Source organism: Pimephales promelas, chromosome 24 (genome assembly GCF_988280905.1).
Source record: "Pimephales promelas chromosome 24, fPimPro1.hap1.1, whole genome shotgun sequence".
Classification (NCBI taxonomy): Eukaryota; Metazoa; Chordata; class Actinopteri; order Cypriniformes; family Leuciscidae; genus Pimephales; species Pimephales promelas.
Genome location: NC_142792.1, coordinates 5603676 through 5624346, shown reverse-complemented (window position 1 = coordinate 5624346; position 20671 = coordinate 5603676). Strand labels below are relative to the sequence as shown.

Sequence of the window (20671 nt, the reverse complement as noted above, 5' to 3'; positions counted from 1 at the left end):
AGTTCTCTCAGTGTTCATTGCCTTGTGTTGATTGTGGCTTACCACACTGTTTCGTTTAGCTTCGTTTTGTGTTTAGTTTTTGTTTGGTTTAATAAATGTACACAGCCAACAGATCCGCTACACCTCTCACCTCATCATCATCATCAACATCATCTAAGTCATAGGAACATTTTATGACAAGGAGATTTGTCTCTGTACGCAATTACTGTTGTTCCGATTCTCTATCTCGATCTATTTTAATATCTAATAAATTTCAGACAATAGATCAATAACTTTCTAATTAGCTAGTGCTGTTTGTATCCTGCTTTCAATTTCCCCTAATTGTATCTCCATTAAAATGCAGCCATTGAGCAATTGTCCACCTCCACATCAGTGAGTCTGAAATAAAGGGCGGTGGAAACTCACTCCAGCACTTCTGCTCCGTATTACTTACATTATTTGCATGTGATTATGGAAGATTCTCAGAGCAGCTCAATGAGCGGTCAGTGATGTGTACCTGACCGACCAAAGAGCAGGAACCCGAAGAACAGACATCATTGTTCACTCTTACAGCCAGAGACAGTCATTCTTCAATGTGTGTGTGTGGATATCAGGATTTATTTCCCTGTCCCTGCGGCGTCCCTCGGCTACTTTCTCCTCCTCAGAGGAAACGTGTTTACCTGAGGCTTTCCGTTTCCTCTGAGGACATCGAAAGGTGAAAGCTGAGCACTAAAAAGACGGATGAGAATGTGAGGTTGTGATGTCTAGGCAACAGAAATGTACCTGAAAACAGACCTGTTGTTTAACCACACATTAGAACAGGAATTTGGGAGGCAGTGTATTCAGCCTGGGGTCATCCCAGCTTGGCAAGGTTCTCTCAAAGTTATGAACTGTTTGGTGTTATGTACAAAACGGTGTGATGTTTACTCGTACTCCTGAGAGCCTCTCTGTTCAATGACACATGAAATAAATGCCAAAAGAGCCACTCTGTACTGTAATGTCAATGTGTCATGCAAAGAAAAATTCATTCAAACTATAGTCTCATAACCATATTTAAATAGTCTCAAATAAATGTTATAATCAAATCAAAAGAGTTTGCTTTTAATGACCTCATCCGTCGTCATGATTGCAGAGCTGGCGCAATCAACATCACTATGATGAGCTGCTTTCTTAACTGCCGTTTTCTCATCACTCATTTTTGTTGTGCATTTTTGTTATCAAGAGAAAAGCGCAAGGCACGTTTACATATTGATCAAAATGTGGCTCTCAGCAGCGTGCCGTATACTGCGTCAGGATGTTCGCTATAAGTATATAGCTGCAAAGGTATTTACAATTTTTTTTTTTACTTCTAAGCAAAGAAGAAAAAATAACTTTGCGGTGAGCAAATGTCTCTTCAACATTACGCGTCCAGGAGTGTGAGATGGAGCAAAAAGTTGCTGGCTGCAGTTCAGTTAACAGCCACCGGTGTCGCTAATATCAAGGGTTTCTGAATTCTACATAATAGTCCCTTCAGTGTTTGCATTATTAAAGAAATTTTTTTTTTTTTAAATGTTCAAAAATAACATTTGTATAATATTATCTATTTGTATAGCTACGATCACACAGGCATGTCGAATAGCTTATGGTTTAGGTTAACTAGTGAATGCATAAACCTGACTTTTTATGCACTAATTATGCACTATTCACTAAAAAATATGCTTTTCAAAACCAAAAAATACTTGTCTATGTAACAAGATGTCATTGGTCAACTAACAGCAGGAGCATTAACTCCCAGTGCCAAGATTCCTTTGGCTCAGCAGTCTTGCAGTGTCACTCAATGTCTCGTCCAAGTCTTCGTCCTTTTCTCTATTCTGCTTTACTAAAAGCCGAGGGAGAGTGGGAATTTGAGCGGGAAGCTTTTTTCTAAGTAAACTGTCTGCATTTTGTCGGCTCACTCTGTTAAGCAACTTCTGTGAGATGGAGAGAAGAGAAAGTAGAAGGAAATTATTTATAAATGTGTCCACTGTGGAAATGAAGAGAGGATTTGCTAGTTTTCAGGTGCAGCATTAATTTCGCCTCTTTTGACCCATTTTAGGGTGTAGAGAGTCGACATTTATAAGAAGGATGCCGTCATGTGCAATGCTTGGCAGCAGGTTTCAGGTTTGCAGTTGTGGGAAATTGCTTCTGGCTTTAGTCTTTGTCATTCAGAACATACTTAAACAATCTAGGAACAGGGCTTCCACACCTTTTTTGCACATGCATGCAACCAAACCTAGTAAAGTACCCTATAAGATTTTTAATTAATTCTAACTTTAATAAATAAGATATATTTATTTAATTTATTATTTATTCATACATTTTATTTTTTCAAAAGTCAATTTAACAAAGGATAATAATTATACACACATATATACACTCACCTGAAGGATTATTAGGAACACCTGCTCAATTTCTCATTAATGCAATTACCTAACCAACCAATCACATGGCAGTTGCTTCAATGCATTTAGGGGTGTGGTCCTGGTTAAGACAATCTCCTGAACTCCAAACTGAATGTCAGAATGGGAAAGAAAGGTTATTTAGGCTAATTATATATTAATTAGCCTAAATCACTAATATATTATAATTAATATATATATATATATATATATATATATATATATATATAATGTATTTATTTATTGAGACAGATACAGGGTTATATATCCATCAGATATTGTGAATTATATCAGTAGTCATAGGGACCTTTTATGACAGAGATTTGTGCAATTGCATCAATACTGATTGCTCTAATAATCAAACATTATTCAGAAAATAGATAACTTTCTTATTTGCCTTGTGAAATGTGTATCCTAGCTATCAAATACTGCTCTCATTAGTCTTGAAAAAAGTTTATCTTACTGCTGGGAATAACAAAATTCTTTCCCACCAGCTTTAAATGAGCAACAGGAATATCTATATGTAAATTCCTATTGCAGGAGTTACATGCGTGTGCTAACATGCAGGTAGTCTATTGGCACAAAATGAGACCCAACCACCCAAACATACACTTTCACTGGTAGGTGGTGTGATTGCTTGATTACTTCCAATATTAGTCTTTCTCTGTTTATGTCTGGCGTCATATCCATGTCTTATTCAACTGTGTGTGTCCGTGTGTCGTTGCACCCATTTTAAGAGCAGGGCATTGTTTGCATGAGGAGGACTGGAACCTCCCTGAGCTTATGATTTTTATGTGCTTTGTGTGGCTAAGCACATGGGACAAAATTCACAATGAAACCATTAATCAAATACATAGTCTGGATTAGTTCCCATGCTTTGTTTATGAGCCCGTAGGGACGAACAGTATGTAATTTTAAAAACTATTTTAGCCTCAGAAGAAAAAAAAATGGAAAATCATTTTTCAGGTCACATGCCAACTGACCTTTTAATAATTGATTTTTATCAGACTATTAAATTTCCATTTGCTGAATGCATGGGTAAAGCTCTTAATGTGTATTTGACCTTTCCTGTAGATGACTCAGTGAGTGGGCATGTCCTCTTGATTATAGTTATTATTACCCCAGAGAACAACCCTGTCTGCACTTGTCTGCTCTTTACATTGACATGTTATGATTGTGTTTGTGTCGCTGAGTGGCATGCAACTTATTTTATACAAAGAGAACGTTAATGAATCAGAAATTGAGCGAGCGAAAGCGAGAATGGCAATTCAACATCAACACGCAGACCAGAAAAAGCCCAGAAAACACTTGAGTTCACTCAAAGCAAAAAGATTAAGAACTTCAAACTTAAAGCAACATGTAATTTTTGTTCGCCGCTATAGGGGCATCTTACAACAACAAAACCATATAACGATGACGCAGTGAATAAGCAGAATCATGGAACTTGCTATCATGCTGATGTGTTTATATTTATGGATGAGTGAATAGATTGTTGTTTTTAACATGACTGTGTATGAAGCACGGTGCGATTGCTAATGAGAGACAGATATCAATGTCACACGTGAGTCACACGGATGGAAAGGAACTACTGAACTACCCGCAAGTGCTATATTACTAAATTACTCATACAGGTCAGTTTATTTGACGAATTAAATTTGTGAGTTATCACAGTGCTGTTTCGTTTGGTCTAATGTTACACTATCATAGTAAACAGCATTTGAGTGTGTTGAAAGTTATGTTATTCTGTGATAGTTTGTTGGCTAGAATAACATACTGATGATCATATATTAACATTTCATCATGACAAATAAAAAGTTTTAGTCATGAAAAATAAAAAGTGAAAAATAAAGTTTTTTGAGTATTCAAACATGAAAAGGAATTCTAGACCCCATAAACAAAATCAATACGTTGTAAAAGAGCCTAATATGGCAGCTTTAAAATATATGCATTTAAAATAGACTTAAAATACTTTTCTAATTGACTAGCAAAGCAAGTAGCAAATCAATCACGCTTTCTGCCTGTGGCCTTTCAATAAAAGTGATGAGGCTTTTGAAATTATCCTTTGTTTCAATAGGAAACGAATACATTCAATACATTTTATTGGGTCTTTGAACTCTCTAACACATCTTTCTTTGCACATCTGCTCAACTTTCACACACATACACACAGATTGTGTAAGCCTCCGCTTCCTCACAGAGTAATCCTGCCGGAAACACAGAGGAAGTGTGATTACGCCCCGTCATGCATGCATGGATTATAACGTGTAGATTATGGCGCAGTTGTGCAGGATCAGGGCGGAAGGGGACGTCAGTGTGGGGATTCACACATGTAGTCCCTGCTCCTGTATGACCGGGACAGATAAATAATCCATGTCTGAACCGACGGACACAGGATTGAGGGATTACTCGCCCAGTTAATTAGAGAGAAACGGAAGCATCTCCACTTCTGAATAAAGTCATTACTCGGTCACTGGGTGGGATAAAATTGGGGTTTTCCAGAGGAACTTCAAATAAACCCCGAGACACAACTTTTACACATCATCATCATGGGACATCCATGTAATGCAGCTCTATTTTTTATGATTATTTTGATATATATTTTGCACAGTGACATTGCTTTCTCTTTTTTATTCCACTTATTTCTTTTTTAATCATTTGATTGTTGTTAAAGGTACACTATGTAACATTTGGCCCTCTATAACGGTTAAACAAAACCGCATGCATTTTGCATAAGAACATTGGTGCTTTGGCTCTGCGTGACTGCGCGGATGAATATGGCCCGTCACAAATAGATAATGCTTCACAGTGAACAACATATGGCAATTTATCTGTTCAATGAAATACCTTACTCACCTGTTAATTCATATAAATGACATCTTGCGTCGCTTTTACAACATTTCAAATCCCTCAGTCCTTGTCATCTCTGAAAAGCCAATGTTGATTCTTGTTTTATTACGAGCTCTTTTAACCCTCAGACTCTCCTCTGCTCTGTGTTTGTTTTAAATGAGATCTAGGGTCATTGTGACAACCTATCTACTTACCTAACCTATACTACTCACACATCATACACACGCCAACTTTTCTCTACTTACAGAAATGACACTATAGTCATGATACACGCCTGGGCGAGGGATGTATGTACACAATTTCCTACAAAAGCTCTAAAATATAAATGCTTGTAATATAATAGACCTGTGAATCAGGGTAAGACAAAAACATGTTTTGGAAGAAAAATCGATAATGTATTGACTCATTATTCAAATGTTGTTAAATCTTTAAATTATTCAAAATGTTTCCATAATATTAGAGTAAACCATCAGCTGTGGATCATATCCTACAATCATCACAAATAACTTTTTTTCAATTTAAAACTTTTTTTATCAACAAATTTTTTTTTCAATTTAAAAAAATGTGAGATTAAATAACATTTTAGGTTTTAAAAAATCCTATAAAAAATCTAATTGAAGATTCTGTCCTATTTCTAATAGGCCACTAATCGTAAATAAAATTATTCCGTAAATTAATTATACCTTCCATTAAAACAATTCCAAAACATGCAGGAGAACGTGATCATCGGGTGGTTTTCCCACACAAAATACTAAGAAATTTGAATATTAATTTGAATCAGATAGTTTTCTGTCCCCTGCCAACTTAAAAACAACACCAAGGTGACCAGAAAAACAAACTCAGTAAATCACATTATTCGAACCTGAATGGCTTGTCCTTTGCTTTAGAGACAAATTGGCCCCTGAGGAAAACATACTTACACTGAGTAAATATAAGCAGAACTGGGCACCTTGCCAGTCTCGACAGAATCGTCTGCCTATTCGATCAGTAGACTAAATTCAGACCATCCCAGAATCCTTTGGGAAATCTGCATCTAGCATTTTCTCAAGGTTCGCAGAAATAAATACTGCACTAATGACACTCATTTACGTCTTTGAGAGACATTAAACACAAATAAACACATGTATGTCTTTTGGTGGTAAAGGTGGTATTTTTTTTAAACACTATCTTCATATCAGCTTGTGTCAAGGCAAAAAGTCTCCTTATACTGATTTATGAACAATATGATGTTTTATAGATCAATTATGAGATGCTGTTGTCAATTATTAGACATTGGCACCTGCTGAACACCACCACAAAATAACATCTCTGTGTTGGCGATGGCACATCTATGACAATCTAAATTAATAACTCTAATTACAACGATTTTATCAGCTCAGCATGATATTTCCCAGATCATTTAGTGAAACAAAGTATGAGTTTATCATCTTTTCAAACGTGAGCTCCATGTGGAGAAATAATGTGATTGTGATTTATAGCAAGTTTGTTTATATCATGTTGGAGAAATTTAAATAAGCTTTTAAAAAGTTTTTTTTCTTTTTTTCTAGGGAATAAGACAATTCTTGTCACAATCAGCTCGTGAACAGCACAAGGGCATGTGAGAGGTAAAACTAGAACAACAGCGACATCTAGTGTTCAGTCATTTAAAATAATATAAAACAATGGAATGATTGATGTAAAATAACAGCTGCTGGTGTCGACATTACAATAACTATTAAACGCTCAGTCAGAAACAGTCTCTAGCTTTTTGCTTGCTCACATGTAGAAATACTGCTGAATGTATTATCTGAAGCATTTACAATGGAAAAAGAAAAAGTACGTAGCGTAGGCTATACGCCTAGCTTTCATAAACAATGAAGTGCACTTACCTTTATATGACAAGACTTCTGCTGCATAGTGGGTTCATGACTTCATACAGCAGGGCTGAAAGCATTAGGACCTGTTGCCACGATAAAAAAAAATGTGTGAATGTGGTTGTTTTTCAACCAAGGTAAATTTCATAAAGGGTTTGTCAACACAAACCTGAAAACTCTGTCATTAATACACACCCTCATGTCGTTCTAAACCCATGACTTCGTTCATCTTCGGAACTCAAATAAAGATCTTTTTGATTAAATAGATTTCTGTCCCTCCAAGACAGCAACGCAATTGACACTTTGACGCTTAACATCTTTATAAAGAGGCTGTAAAACTAATCCATATCAATTGAGCGGTTTAGTCCAACTTTCTGAAGAGACTCGATCACTTCATATTATGAACGGACTGAATTTATGCTTTTATTCGCATAAAAACTTTCATCAACTCACACACATCAGTTGTGGTAAAACAGAAGCTCAAGCATGATCGCTTGACGTGGGAGAACCAATGAGGTTCATTCTCATATGTTACGCAGCACGTTTGAGCTTCCGCAAGAACCAGTGAATTTCATCCTCATGTTATGCAGCATTCTGTAATATTTAAAAGACCTGTTAAACCAGACCCTTTAAGACTTTAATAGCGTTTTAAATTTCATGTTGCATTACAATTCAACCAGTGCAATCTCTACTAGGCTCAGAAGAGACCGAATGTCAGTGTGACATATTGGTGGTTTTAGTTAAGTTTTAATAGGTGTCGTTGTAAACCTAAAAAACACTGTAGCTTCTATCTGAAAAAAAGCAAAAACAAATAATGGAGAAGAAACAGAAATAAGTAGAAACTGAAAAGTTGTTTTTTTTTCCATACTTTCATGTATTTTATTCTCTGGGGCATCTGTGATCCTTCACTACTCATAAGCACCAAAGAAGATTGATAATGAGAAAAAACCAGTCAAGTTTAGAACAAGAGAATCCAAAAAAAATAAAAAAAATAAATGAACATTACATGTATTTTTTAGATGACAAATGGATAATTTACTGAAGGAAAAATCAAAACGTGAAGAGACATGAGTTTGGCTTGATAGTGAAGTCACAGATTGAAAACTGAAGAATGCAGAGCTGCAGCATTTCCCACAGTCATTAAACATGAGATATTTTACATAAATGTGATTTTCTAAGCTTTGGAGCATATGAGTAAACACACACAGTGCATTGTAGCGAATACTGGTGACCTGAACATGCAGAAAGAGCTTGTGGAACCATCATCCGATCGTGTCTGCCGGGTTATAATTCCAAGATGTTTTGGTAGGATCTCATTTAAAAAAACAAAACAATACATTCATAAATTCATATGATTAACTTCATGTGAGCATTACATTATCCAATATGGTTCCTAAATGTAGATGCCATGCTTCATGGCACGGCACGTTGGAGTATCTGGAAGCATACTAGAGTTCAGAATGCATGTGCTTTCATGGTTGTTAGGGAGTTTCGAACCCAAACATCTCGTGCTCGTCACTAGTCGACAACTCATCATCGGCGCTTCGTGGTGCTTCCTACACAGTTCATGCTTCTGCTCATCTGGGGAAAGTGCACGTTTGGAGTTCTGGCAGTTGGGCCGTAGAGGCCCAAGTTTCTTGCAGCAATGGACTTGCGAGGGGTTTTGACGCAGGGGAACGGAGAGAAGATCTGCTGAGGCTTTGGAGGTTCTGTCAGCACTGATGGGCTTCTTCTGAGGGAGCCTCCACTTTCTGAGCTGGAAGAGTCTGAACCTGGGCGGCGGGTGGATGGGAGCTGAGCTGGGGTCGTGGGCTCCGGCTGCGGTTCTGGAGTTAGTGTAGGTGGATCAGAAGCTGGTTCTGGTTCCAGTTCTAGGGAAGACAGCCGGTCGTCGATCTGCTGGAGTTCCTCTCCTTCTCCAGCGCTGTGATCTTGCTGAGAGACATCTGAGCTTCCAGCCGCCAACTTCTCTTGCTCTTCATCCTCCAACTTCTTATGCTCTTCATTCTCCAACTTCTCTTGCTCTCCATCATTCAACTTCTCGTGCTCTTCATTCTCCAACTTCTTATGCTCTTCATCGTCCAACTTCTCTTGCTCTCCATCGTCTAACTTCTCTTGCTCTTCATCCTCCAACTTCTTATGCTCTCCATCCTCCAACTTGTCTTGCTCTTCATCCTCTTTGTTTTCCTCAAGTCTTCTCTCCTCTCCCTCTTCAGATGCTTCTTCCGTTTTGCTGTCAGTTTGATCATCTTCTATCTCCAGAGAATCGTCAAAGCCGAGCTGTGCCCGGGCCCTGGCGATGTTCCTGCGGTGCGCACGCACATGTGTTCGCCATGGGGAATGATGTCTTGGCTGCTTCATCTGATCCTGGCTGGGGGTGGAGTGGGCTTGGGGAACTCCACCATTTTGGATGATACAATTCTTTGAGGATCGCTGAGCGGGTCTGGGCTTCCTGCCCAAGAGAAGATGGTTGACCACAGGGGAGGGACCAATTTGGGAGGCAAGGATACTGGTGGCGGGACACTTGTCTGTGAAAAAATCAATAACGAAGAGTGAGAAAACAGCAGTAATTGCAAACAGACTGTCAGAGTCGACATGAAACCGTGTTTCCAATTTTACTTCTGTAATATAACATATTTCTGAGTTAAGCCGGGAGCACACTGTACAATTTATGCTTGTACGAACATGATCCCCGGTGTAAGCCATGTCACACTGTAAGATCTCAGTTGTCAGACTGTAAGGCAGTCAAAAACGTACGTACACTAGAAGACTCATCAATCCATGATGCGTTCGGGATGTTGAGATCCCATGAGTGATTAAAATGGTGGCTAGCAAAGAAAAACAATCTCTAGGGTTAATGTTGGTCATGGCTTGATTTGAAAAAAAAAAAAAGTGTGGAGCAAGTGGTGGTTTGTTTTTGTCACCGCATTAATTTCTGTGCTCCTTTATGAATTTTTGGTTTGATGGTCATCCTAGGAGAAGCCACACAGCAGGACAGCCCCTCAAAACTTCTCATAAAATTTAATAAGAGGCAAAGTTTGATCACAATGCTCATTAATTGGCTGTCGATGAAGCTGTCAAGCGTTCAAAGACTACAAGTTTTAGCATAGGATGTAAGGAATCTTTTAGGATTCTCAAAATTTTCCAAATCGCACGGTGTGAACACGCTTTAAACAGGGTATTCTAAAAAAAATAATTAATTAAAAAATAGTATGCAATTGTGCAAAATAAGATTGTGCTTAATGAAAATAAATGTGACGCATTATGATTTCATGTTGACTTTAAGTCTCCATTATGCCCTGTATGGTGCCATTGAAAAATTACAGAAAATATGATGAAAATAAAGAAAAAAATATGATGATAAAGAAGATATGATGTAGAAAACACCTTGATTAATCAGTTCAGCCATCACCAAAACGACAAAAATTGCAATTCATTGCATTGTACACGAGCAGACCCAACACCGATCAAAACACATCTACTGCCCCATATATCAACAGTATAATGAAGCCATAGTTGGCACATGAAGATCAATACCAGTGTGTTGGTTCTGCTGTTTACTGGGTTGATGAGGTTCAATAGTTTCAGCTTCCACTGGAGGTCCTGGGAAAAATGTCACAGTATACTGACTAACACTTCATATCCCTTCTGTCACTTCCTGAACTCATCTTCAACAGTAAAAAAATGTACTGGTTGTGATATCAGTATGATCCTGCTACCTGAATGGATGTAAAGTAGCCCGGCTTGCTGCTGCTGTTTTTGTTTGATGCGCGAGTACTGTTTCTTCAGCGCGCTGATGTCAGTGCTCATGCGCTCCAGCATCATGCTGTTGATGGCCGCTTGATGCTCGGCCCGTCCCGCGCCCACCGCTCCGGGACTGAGCTCGGCCATGTTACTGCCCTGAGAGCTCTGATCTGCTCTCTGATCTGCAGAGCAGATGAAAACAGAAAGAAAACATCGTAAATAGAGTGCATATTTTTGATACATTTTACAGAGTAACGGCTGCGCTGGCTCCTTTCCAAACCTTCCATTTATTTAGTTGGACCGGATCTGAAGGCCGTAATTAAAGACAGCTTGAATGACTCGACACACCTCAGATTCAACAAGAACTGACAAATGAATCGAGGATTAAATCCATTTGGGGCAGAAGGATTTTCATGTCTTGCCAAGGTTAGGATTCAGAGTGAGTTCACTGAGCTCATTTTTCATGTTTGCATTACTCCATGAAATCACCCTTACTTTGAAAAAGCCAATATAGTTTAAGTGACTCAGTCATTAACAAACAGAAGATCTTGTGCATTTTATAAATATGGGCAGTCTGTGTTCAGTAAGACACAAATCATGTTTGTAACCTCAGGATACACTTCATAGTCTATTTCCTTTTAGTTTTTGAAATGTGAAATGTAATCAGATTCAGACCTTTAAGGTGCTTTTGGTATCTTTGGATTTCAGGGGCCAGAAGCCCACCAAGAGGCCCCAGGCAGCCCAGGGCAGTGACGATAGAGTCTTCATCATCCATGTCAGCATCATCATCACTCTCCCATCCATGGAGTGTCAGACTGTAAAGAGGAAAAATAATACAATAAATGTCAAAAATGTTAAATATTAAATACAAAATAATATATATATATATATATATATATATATATTTAGAAAAAAATTATCTATTTAATACAATTATTTAAAAATAAAATAGAAAAAAAGATAAATAAAATTAAAAAAACTGCATGAATAATGTATGAAACAAAATATTAAAACAACAAATAATTAAACATAAAATTAAATACAAAAATACTTACAAATAAATTCATGTCAAAATAAAATACAATGTAAAAAGGGAAATTAAATATTTAAAAAATAAAATAGAAAAAAGAAACAAAAATGTATATTAAACAACAAAATTAAATATAAAATTAAATCAATAAATAAATCAATATCATTGAAAAATTGAAAAATAATTAAATATTTTAAAGCAAAATACAAAAAAGAAACAAGTCAGTAATAAAATGCATAATGCATAAAAAAATTAAACAAATATTAAAATTTTAAATTAAATAAAAAGTGGATTTATAAAACTGAAAAAATAAGAGTAATGACAGTTTTAAATAAAATTGGGAAAAAAATATATAATGCATGAAATTAAATAAAAATAAAAAGTAATTTTTATGTTATTAAATAAAAACATTACATACATTTTTTATGTTGTTTTATTGCATCAATGCTCTCTTCTTTGAACAATAAAGTCGGAAATTATCTTTAAACTGAGTGTAAACCTTGTCAAGATAAGACGGAACATTTGCTTTTGATATTTGCATGCCAATATACACACGTGCCATAAAACACCACCCTGCAGGCTCATAGTAACGTGTTTATATGGCTACGAAACTCTCACGATTTCAGTCTGTGCTGTGGGCGTCACGTATCTTTAGCTCTCATACCTGCTGTTGGCTCTGACCGGGGCAGGGAACGGAGTGATGTTGTAGGTGTATTTCTCCCTGAGCTCAGCCAGCTGGGGGAACGGGAACGGGGCCATGGAGTAGACCGTCTGTCAGGAGGAAAACAACAAAACACTATCAGCCCCCAAAACAATTGGATAAACTACTTCCAAGAAGCTTTGCCATTTTCAAACACAATTTTACCTGCATGAGTTCATTGGAGTCAATAAGATTATGCTCCAGCATTTCCTGTGTCAGGCAGCCCATAGTGCTATAAAATTCATCAGCAGTCTGGCACTCCTCAATTCGCCTGAGAGGGTTGAAAATGCATCTAATTTTTAATGTATGAGCATTTTCTTTGCAATCTAGTCGACAGTGCAACCAACTCTAGGTGAACTTACTCTCCGAGTTTGGCCCAGATGGCCAGAGCCACACGCAGCAGCATTTCAGAGCCCTCAAAGAAGACCGAGTCCCAGATCTTCAGCACGTTGTGATGGGGCAAACAGGTGGCAAACATGGTCAAAAACCACTGCATGGTGAAGACGTTGGTAAGCGGAGGCTCATAGCTGCCTGAAACACAATGCAGTTGAACTGGTACAAGCATTCTTCTTTCACATCAGTACATATTTACATGGTTGCTGCTACATACCTCCACCTTCCCGATTGGCCACTTTCTGGAGGTGCTGGAGATGCTGAGAAAGTTCTGGAAGCTTCAGTCGCAGAAGATCTCTGAACACGGCCATGTCCACTGAGAGGGCACGCAGGTTATTGGCGAAGTAACTATCGGGAAGCACTTTATCAATCAAATAGATCATAACCTATAACGTAATGATAGAAGAGAATTAGGTTGATCTTTTTGCTTATATAACATAATAGCTTATAAAATCTATCTGTCCAAAATGTCATGCTCATTTAAACTGCACATATTCGTTTTTAAAGTGGATTTGGAATTAACAAATAATATTACTGATTAACAAATGAATAAGATTTCATTATAATTAAAGGGATACTGCACTTTTTTTGGAAATAGGCTAATTTTATGACTCCCCCAGAGTTAAACTGTTGAGTTTTACCGTTTTTGTATCACTTTTAGCCACCACTTTTAGCATAGCTTAGCATACATAAAGACCATTAGCATTTCTCAACAAAATAAAATGAAGAAACGTACCATGATTGCAGCAGGCGCAATGATATGAAGCAGCGCCTGAAAATAGTCCCCAGCTTGGTAACTTCCAACGTGACCAGGACTAAGTTTGTGTAATTTCAGTCAGCAAATTAGTGGATCATTATGCCTGCTGCACTCATGGTACGGCAATAAAGTTTCTTGATTATTACGCAGGAATGAGAGTATAGTTCCTAGCCATATTAGCCTAGAAAATCGCAACTTTACATTTTCTGTCGATCTTAGTGCATGATGTAACTACAAAAGTGTCAAGTATTAAATAGGAAAAATATCGAAACTCTTTGGTCATTTTTTTTTTTTTTTTTTTGAGAAATGCTAATGGTCTTATCCACTTTTGGTCTTATCCACTTCAATTGTATGCTAAGCTATGCTAAAAGTGGTACCGCCAGAACTGGAGATTGGCTGAACGGATTCAAAAACGGTAAAACCCTGGGGGAGTTGTAAAATGAGCCTATTGACAAAAAAAGTGGAGTATCCCTTTAAAATAATAAAAGAGAATTCATAAAATTAAAATGGTGATACTGTACAATAAGAATATTAATTATAAATTACAAAATTTATGAAAATCTAGGTAAACCTTTAATGCATCTCCTTCGTTTCCCTCTGTGACCTCCAGAATGAGGGCAGCCAGAACATTGAAGCCCTGACAGTAGCCGACAGTCTTGTTCCAGCGGGCGTATGCCAGCAGTACCCGCTTCAGCACCACCCGGTCCTGCTCCGCCTCCTGGCCACAGTAGGAACTGCAGCCTGTCCTGTGCAGGTCCTGAATGAGAAGAGAAGGGAAAACAAAGTGTGACTTACCTACGCACACAAGCAAACTGACCTTTGCTCACTCGCGCACAAGTGCCTCACTGTTCTCATTCATCCAGTGCTACACACACACACACACACACACACACACACACACACACACACATCCTGCTCCATTATCCTCTAACTGACGCTCTACAATGAGGAAATATCCTGTTTCACCATTTAACCTTTTTATCTTCCTTCCATTAAATATCTCTAAAGCCACAATATTGTTACTGTATAGCCTTAGATTTTAAATAACTGCATATAACTATACAGATATGAACCTTCACTATTTGGATTCCCAAAGAGTCATCATCTGGATTGCTGCGATCGTTGAAGGCAAATCTCATGGTTTTCTCCCAGTCTATGGAGATGCTGTGGAGGTACTGGTCAGCCAGGGTCAGCCATACCTATATCAAAACAACCAGACATTATACAGTACAGTGTGTAAAATATCACAGATATGAAAACAGTGAAATTTCCAGCACACTTACCCTCTTCCTCCACTCTTTGGGAATACCCACAGGGAGTCTGGCCACTGCTTTCAGAGAGTCGTACCACTGCAACGTAAAACAACCCCAAACAATCAACATGCAAACCAAAAGCATATTTGTCGGTTTCAGGGTTTCAGGGACATAGTAGGCATCTAATACGTACTTGTTGAAAGCCGTTTTTGCCTAGAGACGGTTCGATAGTGAACTTCAACCTGGTGTCCACCCCTGCAATAAGACAAAACGGTGGACAATCAATGAGTCAAAGATGACCATATAAAGACGTCTCTTATAGCTGCAAGTGTTTCATTAACAAATGAATAAAGGGTTTTTGCGTAATCACTATTTAGGATGAAAAATCATCGAAAAAAAGGTGCATGTTTTGGTTATATACACGTCTTCAAAACTCAATGTTTATTTGTAAAATAATAAATGTCATTTTATCATCCCCACATGTCACTAGCCCATTAATAATAAATAAGCTTTGTTTTAATTTAATGGCTCATTATTATTGCAGGCATGTTACCTTACTCTCTTCTTTCTCTAACAGGAACAAACACCAATAAAACTGCAACACAAATGACTGGAAACGACAGGTGTATTATCGACCACGACGCAGAAACCAAACCCTTGATATCTAATAGTTGATTAATGACGCTGTCCACTGCGGAGCGGTGCTGAATCTCACTTCCGCCTACAGTTTCTTCCGGAATCACGACACCATCCTATATAACGACGAAATAAACTCTGTTTTTACATAGTTTAGAAGACATTTTGAGCATTAAATAACTACAAAAACACGACGAATTCTTTAAATTGGTGTAACTTAACATTAGCCATGGATGCTAAATAAATCCTGTCAAACGCGCAAGTAAACAACTCACACCAACATGGTGTGAAATTAGGAAGTAGCATTTCTACTTTCGGTGCATACGAAAACCAATAAAACCACCAACCTGAGTCCATCTCGGTCATCGTTAAATGATATAAATGACAAAAAGGAGTGGCGCCATTTCTGCATCTATTTCCCTTGTGAGCCTAGACTGTTCCGGATTAACCTACATGATTATCATCTCTCCAGCCCTCCTACTGCACTCATGCTCGGCACAACACATGTGTCTGCATGAGAAAATGTCCAGTATCTTATACATTAAAAAGAAAAAGTTGACCCCATAGACGTGCAAAGCTATTATCAATTAATAAATAGGCCAACATAATATTTAAAAGTGAAAATGTATAAAATGATTTCATAATAAGCCTATTAAAACTTTCAGGACCCCTCAAAGCTAAAACCATAATATTTCTCAATTTCAAATGTATTAATATAGTTACACAATCGTACGTAGCGTATAAATATTTAGTAAATAAGTGAAGGGCCTGTAACCCAATTATCACAGAAATGTCATTCTGCAATCAGCACGAGTGCAAACCAAATAGGCATCTTAGGAATAAAGAGTTTATCTATAATCACAGGGCAAAGATAGACTAAAAGAATAAAAATAATGCCCTTAAAGCATGCTGTATTCACCTGGCTCTAGGGTGCACAGCAGGCGCGGCGCTCTTCTAGAGATGCCGTTGCGTTTCTTCAGCACATTACTGATAATATTACCGACTCCTCCAGCTGCATTCTGCCGTTTCATACAAACCCTCGATCTCTTAGAGGAGGCAAACCTTTCCTGCTTCATCTGGAGGAAAAAGCTCGGAGGACGAGGTCCTTTTGACCGCGCATTCAAAACAATTCTCTCATCCCGATAATATGTCATCTAAAATATCATACTCGTTATGGTATCAATAAAGCAGAGGAGAACACATTCGACTATCATTTATACTCATACATGAAGATGCATGTATGTATCTTAAGAATAAGGAATAGCATAAAAGAATCAAAGGTGATCGAAACGAACGCGCAGGATAGCGCGATGAAACGCGCGTCTACACCCACAAATGAGCGTCACATTCAGGGTTGTGAGGAAGGAGGGACCGCTGGAGCTCTGGAGGAAGGGCCAGAGAAACGGAGGAAAACAATGGCCAGCACAGTACGTGAATAACTAGTGCCATTCTGCCAACTTTAGATCAGGGTTTTCCTTAAATACTCTGGATCCAAAAATCCCACAAAAAAAAGTCACAATTAGTATAGGCTAAAATCCCAAGAAGGATAAGATAGTTGAACCGTCATGAATTCAAGTGATCTAAATGATTTACTAAAGCAATAATGCCCAATAAGTTGTGTTTTTACACTTTAGGGGCTACATTTTATAAATGTTATTTTCAAAATCTTTATCTGTTATAAATTCACGGAAGACCATAGCTTCACGGGACTTTATTAAACTGTTAGTACATTCAATTATTTACTTTAAGTGGAGCAGTAATACTGATTTAATGAGATCACACAGGAGTATGTTTGTAGACTTATTTACAAGGGCTTCAAACATGGCTCAACCAATTCGAATCAAGGGTCTGTTTTACAAAAGAAAATGTTGTGCTTTAAGGCACTTGGAGGAAATTGTCAATTATTTAAAGTTAGTTCCGTATAATATAATGATTTAAAACATCATGACAAAGAGCGAGAGAGAGATAGAAGGAAAAACAAGGCTTCTTATTTGTGCTAAACGACAATGTGTCAGACTTTTCCAAATTAAAGTATCTATCCATCAGCATACAATATCCAGAAAGTCAGGTAAATTTGTCCAAAAGTGTCTTGATTTACCCAAACTCACGGAGAGACACAAAACAGATGTTTAAACATTTCTAACAGAAAGAGTGATCGTCCTAATATGGAAAATGTATATATTTTCCATTGGATGATAAGCATTTGAGTATATTTTCCTGACATGCATTTAGTGACAAAACAACAGTGATAAACACCGTTACTCATGTTTACAAAAATAAATATGTCAAATACAACAAGACCCATAACCGTTCACTACTACTATACTGTATCTACTGTATAAAGTCACACCTCTTGCATCAAGAATAGACAGACTGAATAATGGCAACCATATAGTGCTATAGTTCTGATGTGATTTCATACTGTACCTGTTTGACAGTGCTTGTCATGCTGCATGTAGATAAAACGGGGGAAAACACATTTAAGAGACGCAAGGTCACATGATTGATGACTATTATTAGCAAATACAAATTTGAGCTCACTACAACGTTACGGTGCTAATTTGCAAGTCAGTGTCATAAACTCATCAAATGAACGAGAAAACGGCAGTGATGCTGAACAGAGTGTGTGTTTTGAATCTAATGCAAATAATTGAGTTGTATATAGTGCGAGGAGTCGTCAATCATGGGGTAGAGCAGATATTTCAGAATGTGGTCCTCTAAAATATCAACTGAGAACCCGAGAAGGTGAAGAAAAAATGCATTTGATATACAGTATGTGAGCCTGAGCCTTTCAGCAACCATTACATATGTGAGCTATATTACACCACCGCATCCTTTTAAAACAGCTGAAGGATAACAGACATCAGCGTACATATTATCAATAAAAAATATAATAGTGTAGCGCTTTAATTCTCTTGACAAACTACCCCTCGTTTACACTAGGCTTAGGCCTAGTCCTAAAAGTCATTGTTGAGCTGTTTTAACTGAAAGAAACTTGTTGGAACTATGTTTTTTGGGAAACACTGAATCGTTTGACTATGCTGGTAATGATGTAATGACAGCAAGAGGAGGGAAATTAGAGAATGATTTGTAAATTTACGTCTTTTCTGAGAAACGGCTTGCAGGCAGGCGGTGACTATGTCACAGTTCTTCTGAAACTTCTGCCGAAGCCTGTCCTTCCTCTTGACCTGACGTACCAGTTTGGCCGACTGTACAGCGATGCGATACTTCACCTCTTGAACGATCCACTTCAGCTCCTCCGGACCTGAGCACAAAATAAAGCTTGTTTAAATTTGAAGAGTGTGCATTCATTTGATAAAACATTTATTTGAATTGTTCAGTGAGAGTGCAAATAACAATACATATGTAGACAGGTTAAGATAATTATGATTGTCAAAACACTGTGTATACAAGTCTACAAAAGACCATTATATGTAAATTGTCATTATGGCTTACAAAGAACCTGAGCACCTGAGACAACAATTAAATTACTTCAGCAAACAAAGGGTTAAGATTAACTGGGTTTCAGACTGGCTTTAAGTTCCCATGCAGTATCGGTAACAATATATTTAATCTAAAAGCATTTTAAGCACCCAAATCACATAACATATATTATTAGTTAAGAGTAATGTCACTATATTTTAGTGTGTACATGGAAATTGAAAATAATAAAAAAGGTATTTTTTTATGATTTTTTTATGAATTACAAATTATGAAAAAGTTAAAATGGTGAATTTCTTATATATATATATATATATATATATATATATATATATATATATATATATATATATTTATTTATTTAAAGCATGATTTAAAAAATCCATAAATTATAATTGAAATGCATGAGACATATACATGCATACACTATACTGGTCAAACGTTTGGAATAATTTCAGTTTTCTATGTTTTTGAAAGAAGTCTCTTATGCTCACCAAGGCAAACAATCAGTAAAATTATTGAAATTCAAATAACTATTTTAAATCGACATAATTTAAAAATGTAATTTATTCATGTGATGCAAAGCTGAATTTTCAGCATCATTACTCCAGTCTTCAGTGTCAGGTGATTCTTCAGAAAAGTTATTCCAAATTTTTGACAAGTAGTTTATGAATTACAGTACATAAATTGGATTGACTTCAGTTGAAAGGGGGATTGATGCTCACCTTTTTGAGTGAGATATTTCATCTGATGACGTCTCGTGTGTTTCTCCTGAAGTTCCTGCAGAAAGTTGGAGCCAGCGTTGCTCCTTCCCAGGAAGGCATCCGAGCTGGAGGCTTCGGTCGAGCTGTCCACCCCTCTGACGCTATTACTGTATGTGTCATAGAGCTCCACTAACAGACACTCCACTATAGATGATGCCCGGGACGCTCTTAGATCATCTTCATCCGAATACACACCTGCTTCATGAACCCCCCCTCCACCTCCTCCTCTTCTCTCCATACGGATCTCTCCAGCTGGTGATCCATGAGGCTCTTTTGCGCACTTGGATAGTGAGACTGATAATGATGAAGCTGTTTGGACGCACTCACAGTTTGTATCTGAGACTGAACGTCCCTTTGAAACCCATTTGTGAAGCGCCGAGAAGCCGTCAAGATACGACGCACTTGAGTTGACGAAAACTCCACTCTCCTCCTCCGAGCAGATGTTGTCACATATGTCAATCTCTTTAAGTTCCTCTTTAGCGACGTCCACACCAGACATGTTTTATCGCTCTTTAAAGTTCAGCATTACCCACTCGTGCACATTTGCTGCACATAAGTACAAACCAAAGATTGTTTTAGATGAATCAATAAGGAACTCAAGTTCCGGGTGTGTTCCATTACTTGAGCGGGGTTGGCAGCGCCTTTCCCAAGCTCTGGTTTCCTTCCTGAAACGGTCTAAATCCTGATTGCGCGCCCCTGCTGCAGGAATAGTTCAACCCACCTGCGAAACTTTTGAAACAAACTTTCTAAACAGAGGTCGATGAGAAATATATAGCGTTTGTTTATTTCACTATAAATATTCAAAATAAAAATATAGGCTACAATAATTGTTTGTAAATTAAAGTGTCCAAATAAATA

General features: G+C 37.6%; 1 protein-coding gene across 4 annotated transcripts; it reads right to left on the bottom strand.

The window, feature by feature from the left end:
- Positions 1–7940: 7940 nt before the first annotated feature.
- Positions 7941–20481, bottom strand: tbc1d30 (TBC1 domain family, member 30). Of its 4 annotated transcripts, XM_039667673.2 has the most exons (14): positions 19775–20481; positions 18709–18873; positions 15166–15227; positions 15003–15068; positions 14793–14918; positions 14291–14476; positions 13180–13348; positions 12932–13100; positions 12735–12840; positions 12534–12640; positions 11515–11654; positions 10815–11021; positions 10633–10698; positions 7941–9623 (listed from the first exon to the last, which is right to left on the bottom strand). In XM_039667673.2, exons 1-14 carry the CDS (start codon positions 20310–20312, stop codon positions 8629–8631), a joined length of 3102 nt encoding a protein of 1033 aa, XP_039523607.2. In that variant the 5' UTR covers positions 20313–20481; the 3' UTR covers positions 7941–8628. The 4 variants fall into 4 exon arrangements, with proteins under 4 accessions (XP_039523607.2, XP_039523608.2, XP_039523610.2 ...); XM_039667674.2 differs by lacking the exon at positions 10633–10698 and having other exon boundaries at positions 7942–9623; positions 19775–20480; XM_039667676.2 differs by lacking the exons at positions 18709–18873; positions 19775–20481 and adding an exon at positions 16528–17025 and having other exon boundaries at positions 7943–9623.
- Between the last annotated feature and the right edge of the window lie 190 nt (positions 20482–20671).